The 12,638-nt window shown below is 33.6% G+C and overlaps 1 protein-coding gene across 1 annotated transcript in view; it reads left to right on the top strand.

Moving 5' to 3' along the window:
- LOC130440447 (uncharacterized) overlaps positions 1-12,638 on the top strand; it is a 39,856-nt gene that overhangs the window by 25,432 nt on the left and 1,786 nt on the right. Inside the window, exons 2-12 of the mRNA XM_056773590.1 lie at positions 185-338; positions 578-840; positions 1,015-1,110; positions 2,907-3,089; positions 3,939-4,149; positions 5,841-6,098; positions 6,998-7,154; positions 8,096-8,260; positions 10,357-10,526; positions 10,592-10,759; positions 10,825-11,034. Coding sequence (XP_056629568.1) covers positions 272-338; positions 578-840; positions 1,015-1,110; positions 2,907-3,089; positions 3,939-4,149; positions 5,841-6,098; positions 6,998-7,154; positions 8,096-8,260; positions 10,357-10,526; positions 10,592-10,759; positions 10,825-11,034 — 1,948 coding nt within the window. The 5' untranslated portion in view covers positions 185-271. The remainder of the gene's footprint in view (positions 1-184; positions 339-577; positions 841-1,014; positions 1,111-2,906; positions 3,090-3,938; positions 4,150-5,840; positions 6,099-6,997; positions 7,155-8,095; positions 8,261-10,356; positions 10,527-10,591; positions 10,760-10,824; positions 11,035-12,638) is intronic.

The raw sequence follows: 12,638 nt of genomic DNA, 5'->3' as shown, positions 1-12,638 counted from the left end.
ACAAATTTTCAGCCAATTTCTTGAGTCTAACAAATTCTTTCGTTGCTAATTACAAGTAATGAATCATTTTAGGAACATTTAATGTACTGAGAGAACGATTAGCTTCGAAAAATAACTTCTTTTGTATTTTTACCATATTTTTTCTAACGTTTTGTATAATTTATAATTATTTGAATTGTTGCAGATGGAATGAATATGAGTGATTAGAAACTGAAGTATAAAAAAAATTTAAGAAACTTATGCCGCTTAGAATAGTACTCAAAACGACAAGATGAAAATCAAATATGTTAACGTTAACTTAATCTCTTTGAAATGTATCCTGTTCCTAATATTTGGAGGTAAGTACCAGTCATAATAAGATCCACCAAATTTATTTTCAATTATTTAACTAGAAGAAAAAGAATTTTAGAAAATAATTTTTATATAGGAAAAAAATCTTTTACCCCTTCAATCGTAAGTCACTGGCAAATAAAATCAGTTAACAGTATTAGCTGCAAAAGAAAAGAAAAAACAAGAACTCTACCTGAAAATAAAGCTTCTTAAGCTGTAAATCATTAATTAAAATTATAATTTTCAGCTATAGGAAGCCTCTTTCCTTTTCTACCTCTCCACATGAATTTCTTGGGTCTTTCCAAAGACGAAGCAGTTGTTATATCAATAATTTCACCGTTAATAGCTTTAATAGGACCTTTAGTGGTGGCCCCTTTGGCAGATAGGCTTGCAGGTACTTCAGGAAATTCGCCAAGAAGTAAAAATGGAGGTTATCTTAGGGTCATGATAGCTATATCATTGGCGTTGACAACTATATTGTACTGGTTATTATTAGTTGTAGAACCTATTGTAAGTATTTTGTTTTCACTTCAATTAGTCAGTGTTAAACAAAAATCGTTCCTCTAGTATGTGACATAAACAAAAGCTCCTTATCCCCAGATTATCACTTCATATTATCATTACTTCTAAATAAAACAAATATTGTTGGTTACACCAAACTAGTTTCATTTTTTTTGTTTTTAGAGAAAAGGCGCAAACGTTTCCTTCATATGTGACGAACAAGGTGCTTTCGTTTTACAAGATCGTTGTAGAACGAACTGTTATAACTGGGATGAAGATGTAAGTGAAAATTCAAATTCAAAAACCAATCACATTTTTTTATAGGAGGATATATTGAAAAATTCTTAGCCTACTATAGAATCAAACAAAATTTCAATGTCAAAATAATTTATTACTCAACATATTCTCCTCTTAATTGGATACATTTATTACAGCGAACCTGCAACGTCTCTAGACCTTTCAAAAAAAAATGTTTCTTATTGTTCTGCAAACCAGACCTCCACAGCTTTTATTACCTCCTCGGTGGAAGAAAATTTACGACCTTTTTAACTTTTTTTCAGTTGAGGAAAGAGATGATGGTCGAACGGAGCCAAATCTGATTAATAAGGGGGGTATTCTAGTAATTCAAATTCTAAATCACTAATTTTTTGCATGGCAACATGAGATTTGTGAGCAGGGGCGTTGTCCTGCAAAAACAAAACACCTTTGGATAGCTTTTCGCGTATTTTCTCTTTAATTTTGTCGAATAGTAATTTCCAGTTATTGTTGTTCTACCCTTATCCAAAAAATCAATCATGATAACTCCACACGAAACTTCTTAGGTCTTGGAGAACCAGAGTGTTGCCATTCCAATGATTCTTGCTTTGTTTCTGGATCGTAGAAATGTTCCCAAGTCTCATCCATAGTAACAATTCGGTTTAAGAAATCTACATCGTTTTCAAAAAAAGCACAGATCGAACCCTTGCACGCTTTTGGTCAACATTCAAACATTTGAAGATCCATTTCACAGCAATAAGGGGCGTTTTCCAACAGTTTAGAAACCGTATACATCAAACAGTTTTTACTGACCAACATGTCCTTATCTTTGACCCCTATGTATTTTTTCATACTCTAAGCACTTTTTTTGAAAATTCTATTCCATTTATAATTTTTTTGTAAGATGTGAGGCTGTGCTTTTAATCGAGAAAGACCCCTTGATAAGCCTCTGAAATCGGCGGAAAATTCACATTTCTTCCAAAGATATTAATGTTTGAAAATAAATCATAGTTCTATGTGTGTAATTCAATAATCAGATCATTTCAATACTATAAAAATAATTCGATATCAATAATAGTCATCTATCTTTAAACAAAAATAATGGTTCAAGTAATGAATTGCTGAATGGTTAACTTTGATTTTTTTGTTTTAAGTAAAGATTTTGTGAAAAAAAAAACGTCTATCTATGGGTTTTAATGTAAAAAAACAACACGAGAGAAACTTCAGGGGAATCCCAAAACCGGAGTGCGTTAATTAGGCAACCATAGAAACGTTAACTCGTTAAAATGCAGTTACGAGGGAGGTTCAGCATATTGTTTCGATTAGATGATGCGATTGTCGAAGATTTTTGACCTATACCAACACCAACTTTCTATGCCTGGCTGGCTCACTCAAAATTACTTAAAATTGCAGCAACAAAGCTACTAGATAACCTATTAGAATCTTTTTTGTTTCCCCAAATATTTTTCAGTTTTCTAGCTATCCCAGGGATCATCTTTTTTTGAAACACCTTCTAAATACGCTTGCAGGGTTAAAATCTGATTATGATGGTCTTCACAAGTGAAAAAGGAAAAGTTTTATCTTTTGCTTTGATGAGGATAGATTGTTAAATTTTTTTGTTTATAAACAATTTTGTACCTAGGTCAGTTAAAGATAAATTATGAGATTCTCTTCAGAATAAATCACTAACGTAAACATCAATTTAATATTAACATTGTAGTAGCCAAAATGAAAATAATGACCTACACCCAACGATAACAAGACAATTGAAATAAATGGATTTATGAATAATTTTTTTTTGTTTTTTTGTTGTTTTCTAGAAAGGTTCTCTACTAGTTACTAATTGTATCTATACATGCCGCGCTACGTCCGCATACAAAGTTATTAAACTTCCCTTTTTTGATCAATTTTTAAATGAGAACCATGAAGCTGCAGGAAACGACAGTGACAGTTACTACGATGGCGAGACTATTTCCGATTTACCTGAACTAGAAGCAGAAGGGGTAAGTGTATTACATAAATTATTCAAACTAAAAATGTGTTCAATGGATATTAATTAGGTAATGTTTGGAATTGTATAGGCCAAAATCCAAGTGTGGCTCTTTTTACTAGTCGATCCTACCCTCGACGTGGTTTTAAGTCAATCAGAAATCGAAGCACAATCAGAATGGTGATGGCGTACTGATCAAGAAAAAAAATGGCATCCAAATAATCATTTCCTTCGAAACTAATTAATATTCCATACAAATTGATTGGATCAGACACTGAATTAGTTAAAATTTTTCCTCTAATGGAAGTATAAGCTCGAATCCTTTCTTTTTAGCTCATCCCCATCAGTTTTAGACCAGAACTGGATAGTAGCTACTCCCGTAACCCGTAAACTAATCTCTGATCTTTGCATTGTTATACATAAACGTTAATTCGTCTTCAATGTGGTACAAGATATATCTATCAACAGTTAAACCTCTTTTTTCGTGAGCACGGTCGTTCCTACAAATGTACTAAGGTTCGGTTCCCAAGAAGCAGCAATCTGCAAATCGCTCTCTTGGTCTTCAGTTAATACCATGGAGGCATATTCTGTATTCATGTAAGAACTGATCTCCATTGTTCCAAACTCTAATTCAGATGATCTCGTGCCGAACGGAGGCGTACTTGCCGACGAGCTGGAGTGAGTTTTGGACCAATCGCAGGTGTTTTAGATGGCAGGTTATTTTCCTGTAGTCTTCGATAATCCTTGTTGAGGATCAAAAATTTCCAGTGGGTAGATTTCTATCCACGAAACTTTATATGCTACAATGGAAAATATTTTTTATATGTAACTGGACTTCTGTTGAAATTTTTTTATTTTTCAGCCGACCACACTGCCACCTGTTACTAACAACGGTACTAATATATACTTCGAACCCCACCAGCACTTGTGCTACCAAAATGAATCTGGTTACGAACTTTGCGAAGTATATACGGAATTTTCGAAACCAATCAATTTCAATATTGGACTTAAGCCTGCAGTTCCATTCATTAGTCCATATAATAAACAGAATCGAACTTGCAAATATCCTACAGGTAAGTATTCGTTCAGATACACTATTAAATCTATAATATAGGAAACTTTAAGTTCATAAACCAAATTCTCCACTTCACTGTAACATTTTGGCAAATTATTCCAAAGCGCCGATTATTAGAGGACGTCAACCTAACCTATGAAAATTGTGATACACAAAATTACAAGCATAGAGTCGATATTAAGCACAGAGAAAGCGAGCTTATTCAATTCAGCTCGTACTGCTGATAAAAAGAGAAAGAACATCGGCATACCACTCTCTCCCATCTTCTAATTAGATCATTACGTAGAGTAGTAGAGAAGTAGAAAGTTGTAAATCTACACTCTTCCTCTCCCTTTCAATAGTACGTTCCCTCTATCTTAAATATTAACAGAGTAGATGAAATTGAATTTATCCAAGTGCCTTCCAGCTTGAAAAAAGACTAAAGTCCCTCAGTTAACAATATTCAACTTCCGCAGTACCAACTTAACTCAAATTGATCCTAGAAAACAAACTTATCGTTTACAAATGTGTCATGAAATCTGTTTGGTATCTGCGAGCCATTTTAGTACATCAATAATCAAAAGTTACTTCTTACAGAACCATAAGTGTTTATCTTGCCCATTGGTACATTTGAAACTATCAAAAAGGCTTTAAAATACCTTACAAACACTGCAATAGATTAGAATTGCACATCAATCCCCTACTCCATCAATTCCTAGAACCCTAACCGGACAGAAAACTCAAAAAGGAACTGGTCTTCTGACCTAAAAAAAGGTTGTGGAGATACTATCACTGGAAGTGGCCTCATCACGTCAAGTCAACCAAGTTTTGATTTCTAATAAAACAAAAATTAATTAAAAAAAAAGATATCAGAATACTACGAATGATACCTGATGCTGCTTAGTATGTGTCCAAGTTAACCCTGTATGAAGACCAAAGAATTAAACACCACTGAAGACTAGAATCAACCAGTAAACAGTGACTCCATCAATTATTAGAATAAAACACTCCAAAGGAACTGGCCAGCTGATCTGAGAAACGATGAAAGGGTCACATAATTGGAGAAGGCTTCACCACGCCATGACCTTCTTGTTTTGAATGCTAATCCTTCTCTAAATTAAGAGGCAAGGTAACCAAAAAAAGCCTTACCTCAGACATTTATGCGTATTGCATCTATTTTTAGTATAAACAGATACAACTTATACGTTTGTCTTCATTTATGTTTGGTGTTAATGACGTCTGATATCAATTTTGATGGTATATCTCAATGACAATGAAAATGTCAATTGACAGTTGAACTTCCAATCTCATTCAAGAGTCTGTGACAAACTATTTTTTCTTGTATCTACTTAATTTTTGAGCTAGACAAATATTTATAATTGAATATGGTTTTATTGTAATTCAAAACATTTCCCATACGGTGCCTCATCACCACAAGTCGATTTAATCAGCACACTGTTGTTGGTTTAAAATTTGAAAGTCATAGAAAATTATCGCATAAAAATTTATCAGATTTAATTCCATCTTTCGATCAAGATGAATGTTTCAAATATCTTTAAACAATAGATCGTATGACAACACATTCTAACAACTTTATGATCGCAATGACAGATTTGATATATTCATATCAGTGTTGCCATATCTTAAAACTCGAGTAGCAACACTCGTATACTAAATAAATGCATTAATCATTATTTTTTATTATTGTAGTCGAGTCGTTCCGATGCCGAATTCGTCCAGATGTAAAACAAAATTTGAAAAATCAGAATCCTGGTTGTGATCCACTCATCATATGCGAAATACATAATCCGTACAATAACGAAAATAGTTTATTGGAACGATCTCAATGTGGAAAAGGCAGTTTTTGGGTATATCTCTTCATCAAATCTATCGCAGATATATTCTTAGCTGCGACAGTAGTTTTGATTAGTACAGCTGTAGTTATTGCCACCAGAGAAACATCGACTGGTGAGTATCAATAGATAATATATTTCAAACAGTTGTTTATATCTCAAAAACGAAACTGAAACATTTCAAGCTACCTCAATAAACTCGGCTAACCCCAAAATTCGTACGCAGCAACAGATCATCACCATCAATACCAATCGTGAAAATATTCTTTGGTAGCGTTGGTTGCAATCTGATTGAGATTATATAGTCCTAAACAGCTTCTAATACTCTACAAGTCCCAGATTCGTCCAACTTTGATATATTGCTCACACATTTGAAGCTCTACTACTAAGCATATTCTGAGGATGCTCGAATCAACACAGAAGAGAGCAATTCGTTTTATAGGCGATCTAGAGTTGACGAGAGACTTACGCAGCTTAAAGCATGGACGAAAGGTCGCTGATCTGAATATTCTGATTTACCAATACCACCACGACAGATGCTCTTCCGAGTTATCTAACACCCTACCTAGAGCAGTATTTGCAAGCTCATGAACGCCAACAGCTTCTAATACACTACAAGTCCCAGATTCGCCAATCTTTGACATATTGCTCCCACATTTGAAGCTCTGCTACCAAGCATACCCTGAGGATGGCCGATTCAATACAGAAGAGAGCAATTTGTCTTATAGGCGATTGAGAGTTGACGAGAGAATTAAGTAGCTTATTTTATAGATATATTCGAACGGAACTTTTTGACTAAAAATGTTGTAACAAAATATCTTTTAAGCATTTTTTTACATGCAGGAAGGCCTCTATTTTCACGAATAGTGACACAATTTCGGAATCCATGTCGTAACAAGATTTGGCTGGTATCTGTTATGTAATGATGAAATGTTTTTGAATAATTTAATTAGACACTTGTTATTTGTACTTTTCATTACCTGGACATCAAAGAATTTATTTTTTATTTTTAAGGCAGAGGAGATATTGGAAAACAATTCGCAGCTGGAGCTCTTGGATTTGCTGTATTTGCTCCAATCATCGGAGGTTGCGCTGACGGACATTATTTGGAATCAATCATCTGTTTCACTGTTCTAACTGCAGTTGCTATTTTAATACTACTTGTGGATAAGTAAGTGACTTGATTATCATCTAACTAATACTCTGTAGATGGTTAGGTTAGGTTAGGTACAACTATTGTCGAGAATGTTTCAGTTTAATATGCAAAAATATATTTTATTAAGAGCCTAGAATTAAGGATTTTTCAGTGCGCAAAAATTCTTATGGGAAGTCTTGCGAGAGTGGAAAAAACTATTAGACTTCCAAACACCTCCAGATCTAGAGTGAAATGGTTATTATCCACAATATATACATTTACCAAAATTCAGTTTGTAAAATAGTTAATGGAAGACCTAGATACCCGCAGAACCAAGGAAGTTATGGAACGTTCAAATGGAGATGTAAAAAATTTGATTCTATTAATTGGTATATTGAGTGCTATTTCGTTCAATTCCAAAAAAATTCATCTTTCATCCATATAAATCCTTGTTTGGTAAGAATCCGAAACTCGAATTATCATCCATTTACTTATCTAAAAATATAATTTCCAAATAAGAGAATGAAGATTTGCAAAAACTGTTTGAAGAGATTAATAACAGAAAATATGATAAATATGATAAATATTTTCAAAAATTGACATTCATAACATTGAACAAGAAGAAACAACATCAGCAAATCATGAAATAATTATGTTGGAACAACAATATTAGTTGAAGTCCCAAAAGTTGACGAGAGACCTTTGGACAGTAAAAACCTGATTGGAGAAGTTTTAATAAAAAAAAAACAAATTATATCAAGGTGGAACTGCTTTTGGTATAATCAAAGATTGGAATATTCGAAATTCTGTACAAGAGTAGTAATTGCCAAAACGAGCGCCAGCGATTTTGCAAATTACGCATAATGATTTAACTCCTTCGAGTAAAAACTCTCCAGGAACACAAAAATGAACAGGATTTTTGATCTAAATACAACTAACATTATGCAAATATAGCAACATAAATTTCTTTGTTGTAGCTCAATACCTTTGGGACCCCCAGAATGGTGGTGGCATACCCGATGCGGTCTTTTAGCCCTTCCAATGTCTTCTGTGAGAAAATATGGTTTGGAAGTAGCTTCTTTGGGTATAGTATTATTTCTATTGGGAATATTTTGGAATGCTATTGACACATTTGTACCGTGGTAAGTTGTTTAATTATTAAAAATTCTATATCAGACTGTCCTCTCGTATCAGTTGATTATTGAGTTAAACACTTTCTATATAATGGATTAATTTATGCCAGGGACAGCAAAATGTATATATAATGGCCCGCGCGGGCGTTAAGACGCAAAAAATAAAAATTTCTATATTAATTTTTTACATTTACATAGAATTTGGAATCCTGGAAGGTTCCGCTGATAGGGTGTGAATAACTAGGCGACATCTAAAATTTTCAGGTGGAAGCTCGACTTCGTACAACTTAGGATTACAGGTTGTACTGCTAGAGGGCGGCCAAAGTGGTTCAATAGAAAATCTTTATTATTGGTTTTTCTTTGGTCACAACATGTTTAACCTATTTGCGAGTTTCAAATTTTGGAGTATGTTACTAATTTGGATCACTTTCCACATTTCAAAATAATGTCAAGAAAGTACACAATAAAACTCCAGGTGGTCAGATTATATTGTCAGTTGAAGAAAGAAAAATCGAAACACATATTTGAGTAACATCAACATAAGGTTTTCTCTTGGATTTCTTAGATTTGGGAAAACTTATGAAGAATTATCTAAATCGAAAGGGCGTAAATGTAAAGGAGATTTAGAGATAATCTGCTTGGTACTGAATGGGTGAGATTGTTTTTGAAAAGACATCCACCACTGACACAACGATTTTCCGCCAATATAAAGTCCATACTTTGACAATTTAGAAAGAGACTTGAAGAGGGTTCCAACTGAAAATCTTTGAAATTACGACGAATCCAACCTATCCGACGACCCAGGCAATGAAAAAGTCATCACGAAAAGAGGTTGCAAATATCCTAAACTCGTTCAAACAATCTAAAAGTGTCATGCTGAAAATAAAATGGAAGCAAATCATTACGAATTATAAACTGAGTTAGAGCAGACACCACGATTCCAAAATAAGTTTTTCCACAACTGCTTAAATCATTGATAGATGCCTTATTAAGACCAGGAAGGAATAATTTAATAGTAGTAGATTTGAAAGAACAATTGAATGTCAGTGCCTCAGTTATTGACCTACTCAAAGAAAGAAGATTCGCCTGTCCAGGGCTAAAACAATCAGGAAAAAAAAGTCAATGTAATAGCTGGACATTCAAAAACAACCAGTTGCGGGTCCTAGTGGTGTTACGGCTTCATCCAGTGACTCCGAAAGCTCTGTTAATATTTCGAGGGGGGAGATCAAGACTTCGGAGAACTTGAATGTGAAAACGAAGACACACTAGAAAATACAGAACTGGATGCAACGAAAAACTCAAAATCGGAAAGTTTTTGTTTGATTTTATTTGAGTAAAAGATTTATCCTAGAAAGATCGGTGGATAGTAGATTGTTTCAGTGGTAATGGCCCACGCCAGACGACGTTATTTGGTACGCAGAAGAGATTTTGCAGGTCATAGAGGAACCTATTCCATCCAAAAGAGGTTTCTTCCTTAGCTAGTACTAACTACAATTTGGAAAGTCTCAATTATTTTACTAAAGAATTTTACTTCATATCATTTTCTTAACAAAGAATATTTTATTTTTCCAAAGAATGTTCTTTTATTTTGCAATTAAAATCATTATAAAACATTTTGTTCCTTTAATTATTGCTATGTTTATCTGCCCAAAAGCCTTATAAATAACACAAACCTTTTTGGCTATCATAATCATGGCCGAAGTCACCTATATCTCTGCGTGGGCAATTTTAAAGAAAGGGGATTTAGAAATCCTTCAGCTTTTTGCAAATTTCAAAATTGAAAGTACTAATATAGACTTACAATATAAAACTAAGAACAAACATTTGGTTCAAAAGTTATAACGATGTAAAGGTTAAAAAATGGACCAAAGTGACACAAATTTACGGTGGTTTTAAAGAAAAGCTGATAATTTTGAAAATGCTTCGCCAGTTTCATCAACGCACAACTTTAAAGTGCGCATGAATCTGGTGACAGAGAACGTGTTCAAGATCTCTATTCCAAACTTACCCAACTAATTTTTTTCCTAAAATAAGATTGGTACGTCGGGTATAAAAATATGAAAAAAAAATAATAACTATTATAAAATGTTTACCTATGTTTTTAGGATCGTGGTAACACAACAATACGGAGAACCTCTGATAATTGGACTTAGTATTCTTGTCGGAGCACTTCCAGCAGTAATTTTTCTGATATTTGCAGAGCTTATTGTTGATTTTTGTGGACACAATAATATTCTCATTTTTTGCTTCGTCAATTATATTTGTCATCATTTGGGTAAGTTACAATCGCGTTTTTTCACTCCTAATAATGTAATTAAATATTTTTATATAAAATTTCAGGTCTTATGTTCATCACAAATGCCTGGTACATACTTCTTTGCGAATGGTTGGAAATTTTCACTCTGCATATTATGTACATAACTGTAGTTCTCTATTTAAGACATCTTGTACCTAGAAAATACATCGCCTGTGGACAAGCACTGCCAATTATTGCTCATTTTTGTTTAGGTAAATATAAATAAATATTCAGTTGATATAATATTGAAACTAATGCATCTTTATTCATTTTCTAGGACGTGGTTTTGGAGCACTCTTAGGAAGTCTAGCTTTCAGTGATTATAACACCGAATACAATTTCCAAAATGTACATAAATACTTTTGCATCGCAGCCGGAGTAATAGCCATTTTATACTTCACTGTATATCATTTCTACATGAAACCTAAATGTGCTCCACCTATTCATGTTCCCCCAGCTCCAGCTCCTCCGCCATCTTTAGTACACAGTAAGTACGGAAAGGCTTAAATCAAAAATTAATCACTAAACAATTTTTATCACTGTAGTGACGGGCTAAATTCTTAAATTATCCCCTAAGAAAGTTTTTCTAACTGTACATCTTTAAAGCAACCAAAATCTACTATGGCAGTTGACCCTCGACGATGTGTCAAATGATCCTTAGAACTAAACCATGTGGAACTCTTCAAATCTGCTATTTTAACTAAAAACCTTAACCTATATTATCAGCTATTTACTAGTGTTATGAAGAGTAAAATGAACTACGAGCTAAATATTTTATCAATAACTTTAACGGTATAATACGAGTTCAATTTTTTTCTCAACCTCCGATCGCTCCGTGCAGGCAGAAGAAAGCTGACGAGCGTTGTGGGCGATTGTGTTGTGCGTGAATGGTGTCGAAAGTTTGAAGATGGCCGTAATGATGTGTATGATGAAGGGAGCCATGGACTCAAATCTGTCGTTTCAACAAGTTGATACAATGTTTTGTACTCTACTTGAATTTCTTGGCGGCAACTTTCTTTGAAGAGGGCATTGAAAAGCCTGTTCACAGATATGACAGATGTCTAAATCTCTTCAAATATTGAATAAATCGTGTATTGACAAAGGTAAAGCTGAAGCCAATTAATTAGAAAGAACTAAAAGTTGTACCCTGTAAAGTACCCCACGGCGGTCATATTTGAATAGGCATCAGCTGATTTTTACATGATTCGTTAGATTGTCTATTTAAAAATGTTCCGCCGTGGGGTAAACAAATGTTTTGGTCGTAAGTTTTTGAGGTTTGTGTATTTAATCGATTTTAGACCAATTTTGTTGGGAAATTGTTATTTAAAGAATTTATATGAAAGGATGTGCGAAGTTTCCTCCCTAAAAGTGGATTTGTTGGTTTTTGTCCACTATGCAGTGTTGTGGCCAGTATAGGTAAGCGGTAAACATATTGGAAACTTGTGGAAAATTAGTAAGATTCTGACTTGCAAAGGGGTTAACTCCTCCTAAAATTTAAGTTTGTCTTTGTACCTTTTAGCTATTAGTGGGTTATCACTTTCCAACCTTATTTGAAAGTGATAATGGAAATCAACCCCAAAATAACAATAATATTTCAAGCAGAAACGTCCTAAATTTCATAAATTGCTTGAAATCTAAATTGCAGACTAGTTTAAAAAAATGCAAAAATACTCGGTTTCAGCTATATTAATTTCACCGAAATAGATGTAAAATGTATTCATAGAGTCCTTTTAACATCATGAAATAATAAAACAATACAAAACAACCCTCTGTACCGGAAAAACAAGAAAAACAACACGGGTACATACGAGAAAACTAATTGTTTTCCCCACGGCCGCAATTTTGACTTAGATCAACTGTTTTCTTAGAATGCCCAATATGTAAGATTGATATATGACAGTAGAAACATGGCGGAGAGTACCATATGAAAATAAAATTTTCCATAATTTGAATATTTTATATGGATCCTTATTATCTCTAGAGCCGAAGGATTCTTGGAATATTTTTTTTACTAAATGTCAACTTAAAAAAATTATTTGTTTGGCAATTATTGAATTATTTTTTACTTTAAATAGTAGCGTGTAATTTCTA

The sequence above is a fragment of the Diorhabda sublineata genome, chromosome 2, assembly GCF_026230105.1.
Source record: "Diorhabda sublineata isolate icDioSubl1.1 chromosome 2, icDioSubl1.1, whole genome shotgun sequence".
NCBI lineage: Eukaryota > Metazoa > Arthropoda > Insecta > Coleoptera > Chrysomelidae > Diorhabda > Diorhabda sublineata.
Note: the sequence above shows the minus strand (reverse complement) of the source record. Positions and strands in the feature narration are given on the sequence as shown.